General features: G+C 40.3%; 1 protein-coding gene across 15 annotated transcripts in view; it reads right to left on the minus strand.

Moving 5' to 3' along the window:
- Positions 1-19,373, minus strand: part of LOC106880092 (telomerase Cajal body protein 1) — a 148,480-nt gene that overhangs the window by 122,034 nt on the left and 7,073 nt on the right. For 14 of the 15 annotated variants that reach the window (XR_016245210.1, XR_016245211.1, XM_089366683.1 and 11 more), the window contains exon 2: positions 6,443-6,526. The exons of the other annotated variant lie outside the window; for it this stretch is intronic. Coding sequence is in view for 9 of the 14 variants with exons in the window: in XM_089366680.1 (XP_089222806.1) it covers positions 6,443-6,526 (84 nt within the window). In the remaining 5 variants the exon portion in view is untranslated. The remainder of the gene's footprint in view (positions 1-6,442; positions 6,527-19,373) is intronic. 15 annotated transcript variants of the gene reach the window in all.

The following is a 19,373-nucleotide window of genomic DNA, read 5'->3' on the forward strand; positions in this document are numbered from 1 at the left end:
ATGCCAACTCTGATTGGAACCTGGTGCAGCACCCCAGCTTACCAGTTTTCAGTCAAACCGTCCAACACATGCCAGCACAGAAAATGGATGTTGATGATGATGATGATGATGATGATGATGATGATGTAGGAAACCTGAACTGAAATTCTGCCAATCATAGCCATTTTTAATAGTCTATTGAAATTTTATTGAAACGGTATCGTGTCCCAAAATCTCATGATTTATTTACCTCCATACCTACTACAAAACTCAAGTTCCTGTGGCTTATAGTTTTAGATTTAGCTAGGTCTGAAAATACTGCAAAATCGACCATTTGTTACACATAACTAAATGAGCTTTACATAAATATTTAAAATATTGCCAAACAAAAGTTTTTGTTCCAAGAACCTGAGAAAAACAGGCAACTACTATACCATGATCGCTATTAATTTGTGTAATTTGAAGGAGACTATCACCTCAAATAAAGTTACTTATTCATTTAGGCAAAATAGGTAGAATTTCAACCAATTCATTGACCATTCAAATTGTTATATTTCCTAAAATATTCATCCAAATTTCACTAATGTGGTATCAAAATGTTTCTTTTTGAATTCTCATCAAGAAAAAGTACAGTAGAAATTACATTTAAATATTTTCAAAAACTGATACTGATATCTTACTTGCATTACTGTAATGTATTGGAGTTTAACAGCTTGTTATTTAATGAAGTCTTAACTACTATGAATTTATTTTTTTACTCAATTTTTAATACCTCTGCCAAAGTATACGAATCTCAGAAGATGCTCAGATAAGAAGTTTTGTCTTTTCAACTTCGTTTGTCTACTCTTCTGTTTCTGCGCAGATCATAAACCTCTTATTAGTTCTTTTCATTATCCTGTCTATTTCATTACCATGTCAACATGTAAATATAGTTTCAATAGTTTCGTCTTCCTCGTTGTTGCCTTAAGATAACCTTAGTTCACATATATCCTTAACCACCACATATTCATTTATTCAAGTTTATCACAGTCACTTATTTCTCTAATTTTGTCATAGATTGGCTGACCAAAAACTCTCAGATTTTTCAATTCTATTTTACTATTATCAATATTTGCTCTTTCGTTAAATTATGCTACCAAATACCAAAAGAATATTTTTCTCCCTCGTGTTCTGACCACCTTAACTCTGGTACCCCCTCTCTCTCTCTGCCTCACTCTGTCTCTCTCTCGACCTCACTCTGCCTGTCTCTCTCTCTCTCTTTTAATTACCACTCGCTTTGCCAAGACTTCCTCCTCCACCACCACCCTAACCCTATATAAACTAGCATATGCACTTGGATTCCCCAACTCGATTTTTTAATACCTCTGCCGAAAGAATACGTACCCAGAAGATGCTCTCGTCTAAATTTGCTAGTTCGCGATACGCCCGCCCTCCGCCTGTACCGGAAGTTCCTATCCTCTGTCATCCTTTGGTTATCTCCCATGAACACTTCTAAAGGCTTTATGCCATCCCCACCCTTACTTAGGGCTTATCTCCTATGTAAGGTAGTGATCATATAGTGCATAAATATGATGGTGTAGTGTATGCAGGTTGAATTGAAGGCTATTGTTTGTTTATGAATTCTGCCAAATGCAAGCTTTCTTTTCAGGTACATGACAATGCTGTCCCCCGTCCCAGGGTCTCACAGGCGCACACCTCCCACACCCTCAGGGTTGGCACTCTCAATGTCGGCACACTGAAAGGTAGGTCTGGTGAGATTGTTGAGATGCTTGGACGGAGACGTGTCATATGTGCTGCCTCCAAGAAGTAAGGTGGAGAGGAGGTTCCGCTAGGTTCCTCACAAGCAAAGAACACAGGTACAGGATTTTCTGGACACTGACGAGGTCGGGGGCATGGGTATACTTCTTGTGGGAATACTTAAGATTAGATTAGTGCTTCATCATGGGTTAGCAACCATTATCTCGGCCTATGACACCCGCTTGCAGACTACCTCGTTGACAAATGACAGGAACCTTCCATTTGTGACTGGTGACTTCAATGGACATGTTGGACAACATGCAGGGGCTTCCATGGCGTACATGGAGGCTGTGGTTTTGGTTCCCGCAATGAAGAGGGAACCAGGCTGCTAGAGTTCTGTGATGCAAATGATCTTATGGTTTGCAATACAAACTTCAGGAAACCTGCCAGTCACCTAGTCACCTACCATTCTGGCAGACACACTAGCCAAATTGACTACATCCTCACCAGAAAAAGGGAAAGATGGCTGCTTATAAATGCCAAAACCTTCCCAGGCAAAGAATGTACCCCACAACATAGACTGGTAGTTAACGACTTCAGGATCAGGGCTAAATGGATGCCCACAAGATGACCAGCATGGAGGAGAAGGGTTTGGAAGTTTAAAGATCCTGCAAACGGACAGAGATTTAGAGACATATTACTCGAAGCCTTTGACGAAATAGAGGGGGATATAGCTTCAAACGATGTAGAAGACAACTGGAGGTTTCTATGGGACAACCTGCTGAGGGCCACTGACCAGATCTGTGGATGGTGCAAAGTCCCCTCTCGACCCAAAATAATGTGGTGGTGGAACAATGTTGTTGACAGGGCTATTAGACAAAAGAAACAGGCTTGGAAGGACTGGAAGAACAGTGGTAGCAGAGAATTGTATCAGACTGCCAGAAGGGAAGCTAGGAGACAGGTTTATTTAGCCAGAGCGGAAGCAGATAAGAAAAAATTTGCCAATGTTCTGCGCCATGAGGACCAAAGACTTGACACTGCTGTCCCCCGTTGCAAGACAGTGTGTGAGAGAGAATCGTGATGTCATAGGAGAGAAATGTGTCCGCATGAATGATGGTTCACTTGCACTAAACAAGGCTGCAAAGAGAGAGGTTTGAAGACGCCACTATGAAAAGTTGCTCAATAATGGGAGAAAGAGAGTCTGCCGAATGTCGACCCAACAGAGGGACCAGCTATCTGAATTGACAGTACCTCATTGATAAAGCAATTAAGAGTATGAAAACAGGGAAAGCTCCCGACCCATCAGGAATCACTGCAGAGATGCTCAAAATATCTGGCAGTGTTGGCTATAACCTAGTCACTCGTATAGTTAACCAGGTGATACATGAAGGAGTCATACCCAATGACTGGTGTAGTAGCACCATAGTCAACTGCTACAAAGGTAAAGGTGACGCTTTAGATACAAATAATTACAGAGGTATCAAGTTGTTGGATCAGGTAATGAAGGTCACGGAGAGGGTCATAGCCCAACTATTTAGGGAGAGAGTCAGTTTAGATGAGATGCAGTTTGGGTTTGTGCCAGGGAAAAGCACCACTGATGCTATATTTCTGGTAAGACAGTTGCAGGAGAAATACCTAGCCAAAGATAAACCTCTGTAACTGGCTTTTGTTGACATGGAGAAAGCCTTTGACAGGGTTCCCTGTTCCCTTATCTGGTGGTCAATGAGGAAACTTGGGATAGATGAGTGGTTAGTGAGAGCTGTGCAAGCCATGTACAGGGACGCTGTCAGTAAGGTTATGAGAAAAGAATAAGGAGTGGAGGATGAGTGAAAAGGGAGAATGTTAGTTTTGGTAGTAGTGGGGCTACGTGAGTGACTTGACCAAGTTTCAGCCTCCTGTGCATAATCTGGAAGGTTTGACCTCTGTGGTCCTGAATGAGTCTATGACTGAGATCTATTGGACAGATCTTGTACTTACAGGCATTGACTTGCTCGGGTTTTGGGGTAGAATTTGGGTTGCTTCTTCCATACAGAAATTACAGTTTCCTGTTACCTATGTATTGAGCTGTTCTTGCTAGGATCTTCCATTGGAAGTCATATTTTTTCATGTAGGGTTGCAAGACTGTAGATGCTGATCACATTGGATTTTGAAGTTGTTAGCTGTAAGACCTATAGACACTTTGCAAGTATTGTGATAACCATATACAGTATTACGTTGAAGATGTTTGAAAGTGAACACTGTTTGGAGTTTGTGAAGTAGCACTTGATATAGGTTGCATTGTTTTCTCATGGATTATGTTAGTTAGGTTGTTATTCCTTTTGTTACTTATGTTGGGTAACTGTCATTATTTTCAAGATGGATCCTAATGGTAGTATTGCTAGTTTCATGGCTATTACTGCTCTAGGTAAAGTAGTGCCAGTAACATGGTTAATATTAGAATATTATATATTAGAATATGTTTTATCCTAGTTATTATTGGCACTACTATTTAGGTTGGTCCTGTTATTATGAAGTTCATAGGTCATGTCATGGTTACTATTCTTGTTATAATGATTGTTACTATTTCTATAATTACTAGAATCATAGTAGTATGTAATGAATTTAGCTGTATTGGATGAAGTGATATCTTGTACTATGCTAAGTGAAGTGGAGTGGGAGAATTTTATTATACTGTAGTTGAAAAGTTTTGCTGTATCTGTGCTAGGGATTCAGATGTTAGTCGGGCCTATGCCTGACTAGAAAATTTGGGCAAAAGAGGCAATGAGTTTGGAGTTACACAGAGGATTATATCATGTTATTTTTCTTTGTAGACTCTGCAGATTCTTTTCCTATTGTCATGATTGTGTGAGTTATTATCTCAGTTTTAAAAAACCTTCACAATGTAAATATGTTAATAGTTACCATGGGTAGCAAAAATTACACAAAAAACCAGGATATCACACCCGTTTTATAGGTAGATATACCAAGTTGAAGTGATGCATTTTGAGTAGATATGAATAATAACAATAAATGGAGCAAAACGCATATAAATAAAAGTACCTTTAATTCCTACACATGTTTCAAAATATATGTGTACTCTACTCCAAAGAAGTAAGAGCTGCTGGAATTCCACATATATTCATCGTCAGGGAACCAACATATAGAAGCAAGACAAATGCGAAATGATGAGGTAACTTACGAGTTATAATATTACATGGCTAAGTAAGCGTCGGCAGTGTCGACGACGCTGATGCCACTGCCACCACCACCACCACCACTATCATCATCATCATCATCATCGAAAAATACCTTAGGAATGAGAAATCAGGTTCGAAATTTCCCCAAGACACCTGATGAAGGCTGGAGGGTATATCAGTCAAAACGTGTTAACAACAAACAAGATGAGGACAAATATCCGTCAAAAGTAAATAATGTAAATAATTTACATATGAATGAGTTTGAAAATATTCAGAAAGCTCTTTACTGTAGTGGTAACAAAGGGCTTCTTTCTCAGTGTGAACAACATTCTATTATGTGTATGTGTATAAAGAGCAATGTTTAATATTGGTGAGACATGAGCCTCAAATGTAAAGGAGTTGCAAAGACCAAGCTCTGGTGAATATGTAATTTGTTAGTATACATGGACAGTACAAATGATCTGAGAAAAATACTGGATATAAAAGGAATCAAATGTAATATGCAAGAAAGAAGACTGTGCTTGTATGGACAGGTGACACATATATAGGATGACAATTTTATAAAGAAATGCTAACCATATAAAATGGAATGTGGAAGAGGGTGATTAGAGTAGACAAAGACAATATGATGGAGTATGATCTCAAGATATTAAACCTCACAAAGGAGATGACAAGATCATGTTACTAGGTGATATGTAGTGCTGGAGAAGACCCAAACCACTTGTGCAAGAATGGTGAAACATACACTAAATGGTAGTAATGATGGGGACTAGAATATATAATATATATGTCTATATCTGGGCCTTTTACCTATTTTGTACCTGTTACCATTTGTATCCCTCTATCCTTCTTTGCCACCAATCATGATGCCTAAGGAGCAAGGGATTGCATCAGATCTGTTGTTATCTAATATACTCCTCCATTAACCTTCCTGTACTACTAGCCATAATTCCCACTTCTCAAAGTCACTCATTAGCATCCATCACTCTCTTTCTATCACCCATCTCCATAGCTACTATTCAGTAGTGCTCTGTCATACCAGTTGACATTATTATCCAGGCCACTCATTATTGACATCCATTACAACTTCAATCCATCATTCATCCCTCATCTTTCTTATTATCAAACATTCAGTTACTTTTAGTATATCTCTCCCATTACACCCTGCCATTGCTATCTCTGCTTATTATTCCTTCTAGCATTGTTATTCCCATCTTTCTACTTTCTTTCACACTGTCACCTCATTCACTATTTCCCCCCACATACTCTTGCTTCTTTATCCCTCTCACATTAGTTCTTTTGCAATTACCCTCTTTTGTATTCACTCAGTCACATTACCTTAATGAATGCAGAAAACATTGTGGGACATAAAGCAACTTCACTAGGGGGCAGACTCCAAATAAGTGCCTTATACTGTGATAAACTACCCAGCCCATGCCAGCATTGAAAGCAGATGTAATTTGATGATAGTATTAATTGTTAAATCAAGTAAAACATTAGACTGTGAATATAATTAACATGAAAATTTTAATTAAAAAATCAAATCTTACCATTTACACCCTTTCAAAAAGTTGTTGTTTTTTTTATTAAATTCTTCAGAGTAACTGACAAGTTCAGGCTGCCTGGAGAAATCACTGGAATAGTAAGAAAATGAAATCAAAATATAATTACATTTTCTCTTGCAACAGTTGCTTTATTTATTTATTTATGTATTTATTTACTTACTTATTTATTTATTTCTTTAAGAACATATACATGAATTATATATTTTTCCTAATTGTTTTCCCAAAGTCTTAGAAAAATGAATTTCCAACTACATTTCTTTTCCTAATTATAACTTTATTCGCAACATTAATACCTTGCAAGACCAATGAATACCTAACATTCTCATTTCTCTGTCTCCATCAGCTTCCTTATATAAGAAAGTATTACTGTAAAGAACCACCAGAGTATTTTCCATTTTCTGATTTTCTAGTAATTGTTTATTTTCTCTTATTAGCTATAGATTTAAAGTTTATTCTATTCAGCAAATCATAATTTTTTGAGAATATTTGTACATTATATAGTTAAATGTCTTCTATTCCTAATAAATAATACTTTTTAGCTTTCAATCAAAAATGGACTTTTACTTATGAATTGAAAGTTTCTAATTTTATCAATATAAAATATCTTAGACTTCCTTAAGTTCTTCATTTTTCTTTCCTTGTGTTCCAATATTTACTGTTTTATTATCACCAATAACCTTTCATGGTGATCACATGTATTTCATAAAGTCAAGACTATATCTGTATATATAAAAAGCAGGATGTGTGTGTATGTGTGTACGTGAATGTAATTTATGCACATCCACAAATTAGCACACGTCGCTCCAATTTTAGGACATTCGTCATGACCCTATCTGCATTTTCGTCAACTTTTTCTCTCAGAGGCACCCGCGTATAGCTGTAAAAATCAATTTTCAACCATAACTTTTACTAATTTTGAAGTTTGCTAACATGGCGAAGTCAAAGTGTGCATATGCGTGTGAGGGAGAGAGAGTAATTGTGTGTTGATGTATGTGTGTGTGTGTGTGTGAGAGGGGGAGTGATGGAGAGATAGAGATTGTTTGCCAGCGTCTAACAAAAAAAGTAAAGAAAAAGTGGGAGAGGGAGACAGAAAGCGTCTAACGAAAGAAAAGGTAGGTAAGGAAGACAGAGTAGGTGTAAAATGTAAAATGCTTTTTTTTTCTTAAACATGAGATATAGTTTCAAATATAAGATGTTTTTGAGATTATATATACTTTCTCACACAACAATTAAAATATATTTATTTTAAATCATTCATCTTTCTCCCCCTCTCACTCTCACACACACACACACACACATACATACTACTTTGGGAGCGAAAGAGTTTTGTTTATATTTCACGCCGAAGAAAAAAGTTTATTGTCAATCCATTTATTTAACAACAATGAAACAAAGAGGTATGTAACAATTTGTCAGTGAATTACACAATATAAATGGGTAAAATTTCCAAGGCTTCCACCACACCCTAACCTGTTTTTCAGACCACAAAAAGGGTTTTGTAGCATATTAGCAGGCCAGGATAGTTGATTCCATGCAAAAAATCCCATTTATTTTTTTCTTAGTGAAAATCGTACGAGTGTTATCTAAAAATTTAGCTGTAGCTTTTCATGGTAAATTCGAGATTTAAAAATATGTTTTCCACATTCTTCATCTCCGTATGTTGGTTAATTCAATTAGAAAATAAAACCTAATGAACGATGTAATTAGCAACTAGCACATTTTGTTTCTTAGTTTTTGTTTACTTCTCTGTTTAAATTCTTTACTTGACTGTTATATTTCTTACGAAGAGTGGAAAAATGTTTTCCATATTCTTAATCTCCGTATTTTTCCCATACATTGAAAAATAGATGGTGAAAAGATTAATGGGTGTGGGGGGTGAAATTTCCAAGGCTTCCACCACACCCCAACCCGTTTTTCAGACCACAAAAAGGGTTTTGTAGCATATTTCTTACGTAGAGAATCTGCATCCTTAATTTTTAAAATTTTATTATATATTTTAATTTTATTCTATTCTATTGCATTTTGCTTTATTTTTCAGCTGTTTGTTTGATGAAACAAGTTACTGTTAATTGAAAACGACCGGGTAACGTTGTCTGTGTTTGAAAACAGTTTTGTTCTCATTGCTGACTTTTCGTTCATCAGAACCGCAACTTCAGCTTCATTTTGCCTCCTCAGGAATCGCTGCTACGTTATTGCCAGGAGGTAAGACGGCGCACTTGGCATTCAAGCTGCCTTTGGATTTGGTTAGGGCCGAGGTTCCTACTTCCAACATTAGGAAAAATTCAGAGGAAGCTGAAGTTCTTAGACAGTGCCGTCTCATTGTATGGGACGAATGCACAATGGCCAATAAGGGTGCCCTTGAGGCACTGGACCGGTCACTGAAAGATATCAGGGATTCTACAGCTTCTATGGGTGCTGTAACTCTATTGCTTTCAGATTTCCAGCAAACCCTTCCGTCATCCCTAAAGGGACCAAGGCTGATGAAGTGCGCACATGCCTTAAGTCATCCACGTTGTGGCCCCAGGTTAAGACGTTAAGCCTAAGCACAAACATGTGTGCGCACTTGCTTGGTGATAGCACGTCTGCAGCATTTGCTGAAGACATTTTAGCCCTTGGAGAAGGGAAGGTTCCTAAGAATGATAAGGGCGACATATCCATCTCTGAACTGTACAACACAGTGGACAACCCTTCTGATCTTTTGGAAACAGTGTTCCCCAATCTGGAAAGTAACTATGCAAACATCAGTTGGCTCAGTGAAAGAACCATCCTGGCCCCCAAAAATGTAGCTATCAGTGCTATCAATGACCAGCTCATAAGCCGAATTCCGGGTGAGGAGCGCATCTACAAATTGATCGACCGGACCTGTGACCCCCAAGACATTGTCAATTACCCTATCGAGTTTCTCAACTCATTGGAGCCAGCAGGGCTTCCACCTCACATTCTTAGGCAAAGGGTTGGATGCCCAATTATGCTAATCAGAAACTTGCTTCCGCCTAAATAGTGCAATGGGACCCGCTTAGTAGTTAAGTCCCTGATGCCCCACTTGATTGAGGCCACCATTGTTACAGAATGCGGGAGGGGTGAAAATGTTTTCATTTCAAGGATGCATCTTTATCCCTCAGGGTCAGACATGCCATTTCACTTCTGCAGATCGCAGTTCCCGGTGAGACCATGCTTTGCCATGTCCATCAACAAATCCCAAGACCAAACACTATCGGTGGCAGGCATCTATTTGAGGGAGCTATGCTTTTCACATGGGCAACTTTATGTGGCCTGCTCCCGTGTGGGTAGTAGAAACGCTCTTTTTGTGTATGCTCTTCAGGGCAGAACATGCAATGTTGTCTATAGCGAAGTTTTATAGACAAGTTGTCATTGCAGCTGATGTGGTTATAAACAGTGATCTGGAAGCATTGGCCAGACATATTCTCAAACCATGGCAATATGACTTATGGACTCTTCCTCTTTTTTATTGGACAATGCTGACTTCTCCAACAACAATGCTCACTCAGCTGATATCAGTGATTGGCTAAGTTGCTCATAGTGTTAACCTAGAAAGGACAGGCCCCTTATTTTTTGGTTAAGGCTGTTGGTAAGTTTTCCTAAGTTGCTCTAATCCAGATCCCCAATGCAAACCTTCAGATCAACCTTCTCCTATGCAAATCTCTAATGCAACTTAAAACAGTCAATGAGTGGAAATAACTGATAAACTAATTCCTTATGGGATTTCCCAATCAAATTGCCAGCAAACCATTTTCAGCCAAACCAATTTCAATGGATTTCGCTCAAATCTGATGTCGATGTTACTTATTTTGGTTTGAAATAAAGCACTTGATCACTTAATAATCCTAGCTTAATCCCGGGTAACGCCGGGCTATACTGCTAGTTATAAATATAGGGTTTCATTTTCAAAGCAAAACAATGTTCAGTCTTATACAAAGTACAAATACATCTTTTTTTTGTCTTTTTTAATAGTTTGGTCTGGGAGAAAGAGTCATGCCAGTGGCCTTTGCAGGTTCTCCAAGCTGCAGGATATCAACATAAACTGCTTCTGAAAAACATAGGCAGGAAGGGAATTCCAAAGAACTGATGCTATAGGAAGAAATGACTGCGTGAGGTGGTTAGTGTGGGATCTGATGAGAAACGAGATGTATAAGTGAAGGTAGCATGAGATCTGCTGACTTCAAGGAGTACAAGCCATGGTAGTAGCAGTAGAAATGACAGAGTGTGGAAATGAATATCTGTGAGCCAGAAGTTGGAATGTGTTGTTAAGTAACATCATGTGAATTAGTTGGATGGCCTTTTTTTTAAATGTTACTAGAATCTGCAGCATCAGTGCCATTCCATATGTGAAGCAGTTTTCAAGTATGGATCTTATTCAAGCTTTGTAAAGGGTTTGTTGTTGTTGGGGGATTAAGTATGAGGGGTTGCTGAAAAGTTCCTGGTTGGAGGACCAACTTTCCAATTTCTTTAACAGGGCTTAGAAAAACTGAAAGACTGCTGCAATAAGTGTAAGAATCTGAGAGGGAATTATGTTGAATAAAATCATAACTAACTGATCCTCCTGTATTTTCTTTTACTGAAAGCCAGGACCTTTACAGTACTTTACATATTTTCTAGTTCTGAAGAAGGCCATTTCTGTGATGCTGCTTTTGCTATATTGAAGATGTGACATAGCCAGGAGAAATCTTTAGTAATGGTGAAGCCTAAAATTTGTAGTGACATTGAGGGTTCTAGTTGTATGTTACTCATGTTCAGTGAGGCTGGAGGCACATGATAGTTTTCTTAATATATGTAGTGTTTGTGTCCTTATGCTGTTGAAGTAGACAAAACTGGCACGAGAATGAAGCAGACAAGACTGGCATCAAGGTCTTTGGGTTGTTGTTCATGGAGCCAGTTCAGTCTAAGTAGTATTTGGATGACACTTGAGTGCTGAAGATTAGCGAAGAGTGAAAGATGGAGATCACCTGTATAGGCATAAACATTATGAGAGATGATGGCAAGTAGTTTGTTGATATATAGCAGGTAGAGTGTGGAGAACAGAATCAAAGCTTGGGACATCCCTTATTTTATTTGATGTAAGTCATATAGAGCACCATCAGTACATGCTGTGTTGGTGCAATAAAACAGGAAGCTTCCAATCCAAGAAATGAGAGAAGGATGGCAGTCTAGACTGAAGACCCACATGGCTGACATAGCTGAATGCTTTACTGATGTCAAGTGCAACATTTTTCATTAAGATCATCACTGTGGGCTTTCTTGATCTGAGAAATTGTCCTGCCCACTACACTTATTTTCATTTTGCCTTCTTCTAACATGGCTCTTTGGTAACTGTACAGACTCAGATTTGTTTGAAACATTTGGTGACATTCTTTGCACAGAATCACTGAGATTTTTTCACTGATGGTGGCCAGCTTTTTCTTCCTCATTTGCTGTCTTTGGAGCACCTTGCCTCTTCTATCTTGCTCAAAGAGTTCACAGCTAAAGTAGCAGAGATTCCTCCATTGCTTTCTATCCTCTTTAACAGTTTCAAACTCCTTTGATGGAATGTTGCAGAGTGAGGGTCCACTTCAGAAAGTCTCTAAACCTCAGCTGCAGTCTGCCATGGTGACATTGCCAGTTCAGAATAAAAGATAGTCTTCAGTAATTTTAGTATCCATCCTTTGAACATGGCCTATCCACTGCAGCTGATGCATGATAACATCTTGATGGTTGCAATTTATACTTGTTTAAAACAAAGATGTCAGTCTTCTTTCCTTTCCAGTTAATACCTGTTGTGATGAGAGTTACAACACCCCATTGCAAGAGATAGACTGGTCTGAGTAAAGTATAAATAGTAAATATCTGAGTGAGTTCAGAATTTGGAATCAAGTGAAGTTCATGTTAGTTCACAGTGAAGTCAGAAGGTGTCAGTTGGTTAGTTCACAAGGAATATTGATTGCTGGTTCGTAAAGAGATGTGTGTGTGTACATGTATGTGGGGTTATCATGTGTGTATGTACATGCATGGGCCTGTGGGTGTATGGGAGCATGTGTGCATTGTGTGGAGTGATGTGCATTTTGTGTATGTGTGTGCATATGAACATGTATATATGTGTGAGGCTATCGTGTGTGTATGCATATGCAAATGCTTGTGTATATGTGTGCAACCCTATAGTGTGCATGTGTATTGTTTGTGTGCAAAAGTTGTATGTGTTTGTGTGCTGCATGTGTGTGTCTGTGTTCAAGCATGTTGTGTGCATGTGCATTGTGTGCTTTTTGATGAGAATATTGTGTTGTGGGGGAATGTATGGAGGTGTGAGATGGGATAGGGGTGGCAAGAGTTAGGGATTGAGAGGTGGGACAGGGGTGATGAGAGTTAGGGGTTGGCAGGTTTTGGGTACTAGTGTGTGCAAATGCATGTGCATGTGAGTGGGTATGGGAGTATGCAGTGGGGGAAGGTGCGCTGAAAGTGTAGCTGCTAGAATAAGAATAGCCTGGGCAAAGTTCAGAGAGCTCTTACCCCTGCTGGTGACAAAGGGTCTCTCTCTCAGAGTAAAAGGCAGACTGTATGATGCATATGTACGAACAGCCATGCTACATGGCAGTGAAACATCGGCCGTGACTGCTGAGGACATGCGTAAGCTTGAAAGGAATGAAGCCAGTATGCTCCAGTGGATGTGTAATGTCAGTGTGCATACTCGACAGAGTGTAAGTACCTTGAGAGAAAAGTTGAACCTAAGAAGCATCAGTTGTGGTGTGCAAGAGAGACGATTGCGCTGGTATGGTCATGTGGCGAGAATGGATGAGGATAGCTGTGTGAAAAAGTGCCACACCCAAGTAGTTGAAGGAACCTGTGGAAGAGGCAGGCCCAGGAAGACCTGGGATGAGGTGGTGAAGCGCGACCTCCGAACATTGGGCCTCGCTGAAGCAATGACTTCTGACCGAGACCTTTGGAAATATGCTATGCATGAGAGGACCCGGCAAGCCACGTGAGACCAAAATCCAAGGCCTCTGCCAGGGATGTAGTCAGCCCACTTATGTGTACCTTTCCTTCATTGTGAAGACCTGTTGAGGCAAATGAAATCAAAATCGAAATCGAACTAAATTCGACGACTGGCCCCCATGCCAATGTCTCCTTCATTGGACACTAAACTCAGCTTGCGAAGACCTGTTGGGGCAAGTGAAAGCGAAGTCGTGATGGCACCTGTACCAGTGGAGCGCTAACAGCACCATTCGAGTGTCATCGTTACCAGCGTTGCCTTCCTGGCACTTGTGGTATGTAAAAAGTCGTTCGAGCGAGATTGTTGCCAGTGCCACTGGACTGTGCAGATGGCATGTAAAATACACCATTTTGAGCGTGGCCGTTGCCAGTACCGCCTGACTGGCCTTCGTGCTGGTGGCACATAAAAGCACCCACTACACTCTCAGAGTGGTTGGCGTTAGGAAGGGCATCCATTTGTAGAAATTCTGCCAAATCAGATTGGAGCCTGGTGTAGCCATCTGGTTCACCAGTCTTCAGTCAAATCGTCCAACCCATGCTAGCATGGAAAGTGGACGTTAAACGATGATGATGATGATGATGTGTGGTGTGTGTACCGAGTTGAACAGTATGTAGGAGTGTTTGTATAGTGGTGTGTGTAGTGACGACACTGGAGAGTGTGTGTGCATAATGGTGTGTAGTGTGGGTACTCGGAGGTGTTGGTTGCTAGTGTGTATGGAGTGGGAAGGTGTGTGCGGGTGTGTGCATAATGGTGTGTAATGTGAGTACTGAGTTAAACAGTGTGTGTGGGTGTTTGTATAGCGGTGTGGGTGGTGAGGGTACTGAGTTGGGGGTGTACAGATGTGGCGGTGGGAGGTGTATGGGAATCTGTGTGGAGTTGGTGTTAGATGAAGAAAGGAGGGAAATTTAAGGCCATAAGGAGTGAAGAAATAAAGGGAGAAGAGTAATTCGTGTTCACGATAAAATAAGTATCAGGCTTCAAATGAAAATAAGTACTGGGGTCGATTTGTTTGACCAAAAATCCTTCAAGGCAGTGCCCCAGCACTGTCACAATCTAATGAATGAAACAAGTAAAACATGCCATTTCAACCATGTGTTTTGCATTATTTTATTAGACAGAAAATCTTATGGATCTTTTCTGTTGTTGCCACAGTTTTTGAAATTTTAAAATTAAGTGAAAATTTTCAAATTTGGTATATTGCTGTAATTTTCCACACTGAATCTAATTTTGTTATTCACTTGTTCCAGAAAATCGTTTTGTGGCGTGATGAATCATGGTACACAATGAAGCTATCTGATGGTAGGGTGTGGGTGTTACGAATGCCTGGTGAATGATGTGCACTAGCCTGCATAGTGCTGACTGTGAAATTCAGCGGTGATGGGGTCATGATGTGGCTGTGGTTCTCCTGCATGGGGCTTGGGCCCCTCATTGCTTTACTCGGCACTGTCACAGCACAAGTTTACGCTGACATTTTAAGCACTTTCATGCTGCCTACCATCAAAGACCAGTTTGGGGATGACCTTTGTGTCTTTTAACACAACTGAGCACCCATCCATACTGACAACATCCTGCTAATGAAATGGCCTGTGCAGGGTCCCGATTTAAATTCCATAGAATATCTCTGGAATGTTTTGGAATGCCAACTTCATGCTCAACCACACTGACCCACATTGATATCCTTGCTCATTTCAGCACTCTGCAAAGAGTGAGCTGCCATTCCCCAAGAAACCTTCCATCATCTGACTGAAAGTATGCCTGCGAGAGTGGAGGCTGCCAACACTGTATTAACTGCCAGTGTTCCTGATGGAGGGTGACCTAAACTTGTACTTCATTATCAGGTGGGTGTCTGGATACTTTTGATTGCATAGTGTATGTTTGAAGTCACTCCAAGTATGCTATGTGACTTCAGATGATGTTCTTTTTAGTTTGCCACCCAAATGGGGAATGCTATCGCTCTGTAGTGATTTACAACAAACGGTCATGAATCTAGCGGTGTATGGTGTGGGGAGAGGCACAACAAGGAGTTTTTACTGCATTTTAAACTTTGAAACAAAATATTTTTTACAAATGTTAACTACCTTAAGAAAACTATATCAGCTAAGCAAATGGCCTTCCCTATATGCATTAAAAGTATTATAACATAATCTGAGCACTATTTCAGGAAGTTATTGCCATTCTCAATGAGCATATAAAAGACAAATTTGGCTGGAGTAAAATGAGTAACACAAGACAGGATAAACTTTTCTGCTTCAATTTTCCAGAAAAGATCAGAAAAGCAAAAAAAAAAATTTAATATTTAAAAAAAAATTAAATATCAGATGCAGGTATGGCTGTGTGGTAAGAAGCTTGCTTCCCGTGTGCATGTGTTTAGATGGCTTCTTGCAAAAGACCAGGAGAGACGTGAGTCTGTGGGCTCTGTCTTTTGAAGGAAAGAAGAAAACTGTTGAGGTAGGTGACTTTGTTCGTTTGAGCTGGGCATAATATATTGTTTGTCTATTTTTTCAGTAAATTCTGCCCAGCTCTGGAGCAATTTCGCCTACTCTTGGCATTTTTTTATTGCTTGTGTTCGCAAGCAAAAGTTGATTTTTTGGGGGCGTATCCCTGCCCGAAAAAAAGAGAAAGTTGAACTTTATTTTTGTGCTTGTTCTGGTCGCAGTGTTCCAGCTGAATTTTTGCTACCAAAAAGGCCAAAAAGTTTTTTCACTCTAAGTGAATAATTGTGGAAGTTCCTGTGTGTTCCAGTCGTGTGGTTCCAGGTTCGAACAGTAGGTCCAGATTACCTAGTGGCTGAAGGAATTGTTTGCTGTGCTTTTTGAACTGTTTTCTTTTTCTTGAACTGTTTTTTTCCTTTTTTGTTGTGACTTCTTTCTTTGAATTTTTTGAACTGTTTTCTGTTTATTTGTGTTTTTCTTTTTTGAACTTTAAAAAAAAAAAACATGGTGAAGAAGCAGAGCGCTGCCTTGGAGTGTGAGGTTATCCCACCCAAGGAGTGGTTGAAAGATATGAACAATAGAACGGTGGTGCTAAGGACCTATTCTAGGTCTCTTGGCACCATTGTTCAATACAATAAAGATTGCATTGAGAAAGAGTTGGCAGAATACCTGCCAACTCTAAAATTTATTTCCTGGGGGTACAAATTTGCAACAGTATGGTTGCTATTTGGTACCCCCGAGGAAGCCTGTACCTTCGCGGGGAAACCCCTGGAAGGAAAGGAAATTGTGTTCTTCCCCACTTATTGTGGGAGAAAAATAATAAGAGCCTCGATGTGCAGGCTACCCCACCGGGCATGGAGGCCGGATGGATTGAAGATACCATCCAGCGAGGCCTGGGGGATAGCGGCCTCAAGTTGCTCAATGTAACTATGGCTCCCACGGTCAACTGGGAAGGGTCAAAGGTAACTTTGACCCAGTGGACCTCACCGGCCACGGGGAAAATGACTTTCCTGGACTTTTTGACAATGGCAGGTTCGAGGTATCCAGTGATACTGGAGGGTCGCCCCCCACCCCAGTGTCACTCGTACCTGGAGTCGGTCCATGTCAAAAAGGATTGTCCAAGAGACCGTGGCAAGGCCCCGGAGCAGGGAAAGATAAAAAAGCACTCCGCCCTCTCATTGCAGAGAGAGGCTGAGGAGGTTGTTGAGGAATCAAATTCAATAAATAGAAAAAGAAAGGTGAGCAACGATAGTTGCTCACCAGAAGATGATGTGCAGGATGTGGGAGAGGAGATAGATCCCCCGGGTGTGCCGGTGGAGGCCTCGACTCACGCAACCGGGAAAAGAAAAAAGAAAAAGAGAAATCGAAGACGGTCAGTGGGTGTTGATGTGCCGTTGATTGAACCTGAGGCTCCCCCGGTGGGAAATGTGCCACCAGAGAGAGAGGCTCTGTCAGTGAGAACTGTGCCACTGACAGAGCAGGTTGAGGTCCCTCTCTGTGACATAGGGGATGATTTGGTCATTTTCTACCTCAAGGTGGGACCTGTAGAAAGGTCTGCTAAGCCGAGAGCGGTATGACTCGGTCTGTGTAGACAGTCCATGTTGGCCTCTGCAGGTGATGGCGGAGGTCGTTTCTACAAAAGAACTAGAAGAGGTCAAGAAGACCTGTAATCGGGAGGACTTTGTTTCCCTCTGTCCAGGCCTTTCGGCAAGCAGCAGGAATCTTGCTTGAGGGCCCGGATAAGGAAGATTGAACTGTTGAATTTTGTAAAACTTAATTTTGTGAAATTTTAATTGTAAAATTGAACTATGTTTTCGAGGGATTATCGGTCGGGGGGCGCCGGTGCCACTCTCATCTGTATTGATTTCATTATCATTTCATCTCATTAATGTATTTGTCTAGACTGCAGCTTCTTCCTTATCTATGTACAGCCTTTATGGCTAATATAATGAAATAAAGAAGCTTGCTTCTCAACCACATGGTTCTGGATTTAATCACACTGTGGGGCACCTTGAGTGAGTGTCTTCTACTATAGCTTTACGCTGACCAAAGCCTTGTCAGTGGGTTTGGTAGATGGAAACTGAAAGAAGGCATCATATATATATATATATATATATATATATATATATATATATATATATATATATATATATATATATACATGGTTGGCCAAAAGTCACCCGACACTAAATCAAAACCACTTAATTCCAAGATTTATTTATGTTTAACCACTGAATGAATTTAATAAAAGCATCTAAATATGAAACATGAAAATTGTTCAAACTGAAGACCTTCTTGAGCGACACTATTTTTCGAAATGAATAAATAAAATTGACTACTAAGTATTTATGGAATTCTGATTTACTGTTGGGTGACTTTTGGCCAAACCCTATATATATATATATATCATCATCGTCATCATCGTTTAGCGTCCTCTTTCCATGCTAGCATGGGTTGGACGATTTGACTGAGGACTGGTGCAACCGGATGGCTACACCAGGCTCCAATCTAATTTGGCAGAGTTTCTACAGCTGGATGCCCTTCCTAACGCCAACCACTCAGAGAGTGTAGTGGGTGCTTTTACGTGTCACCCGCACGAAAACGGCCACGCTCGAAATGGTGTCTTTTATGTGCCACCCGCACAAGAGCCAGTCCAGGGGCACTGGCAACGATCTCGCTCGAAAACCCTACAAGGCCAGTCAGGCGGTACTGGCAACGGTCACGCTCAGGATGGTACATCTTATGTGCCACCCGCACAAGAGCCAGTCCAGGGGCACTGGCAACGATCTCACTTGGCTTGCCGGGTCTTCTCACGCACAGCACATTTCCAAAGGTCTCGGTCAGTAGTCATCGCCTCGGTGAGGCCCAATGTTCGAAGGTCTTGCCTCACCACCTCAGCCCAGGTCTTCCTGGGCCTACCTCTTCCATGGGTTCCCTCAACTGTTAGGGAGTGGCACTTTTTCACGCAGCTATCCTCATTCATTCTCACCACATGTCCAAACCAGCGCAATCGTCTCTCTTGCACACCACTACTGATGCTTCTTATGTTCAGCTTTTCTCTCAAGATACTTACACTCTAAAAGGTTGAAGAGGAACACATGAGTAGATATATATATGGAAAAAAGACAAAGTAGAAAATGCTAAAATACTTTTATAAAGAACACTACAGAACCAGTTTCGATCCTTGAGATCTTTTCAACAGTAAATATGAATAATAAATTTTTGAAAAATTATTGAAAAATTAAATTTTGGTAAATTTAAAAGAAAAGTCTTTTTAAAGACATATTTGTATAGTATTCGAATAACAGGGGCATTTTTCTTGTTTCTGTCTGTCTCTGTTTCACTTGCTAACTCTTGTGGGTTCAAGGTCCTTGTGAATTCTTGGAGGAGGAGGAGAACGAGGAGGAGAAGAAGAAGAAGAAGAAGAAGAAGAAGTGGGAGTGCTATGATAGTTGCAGAGTGTTAATTGGTTGGGTGTCCTGACATTGACCTGTTGACGGTGGTA

This window comes from Octopus bimaculoides, chromosome 19 (assembly GCF_046866305.1).
Source record: "Octopus bimaculoides isolate indiv1 chromosome 19, ASM4686630v1, whole genome shotgun sequence".
Lineage (NCBI taxonomy): Eukaryota > Metazoa > Mollusca > Cephalopoda > Octopoda > Octopodidae > Octopus > Octopus bimaculoides.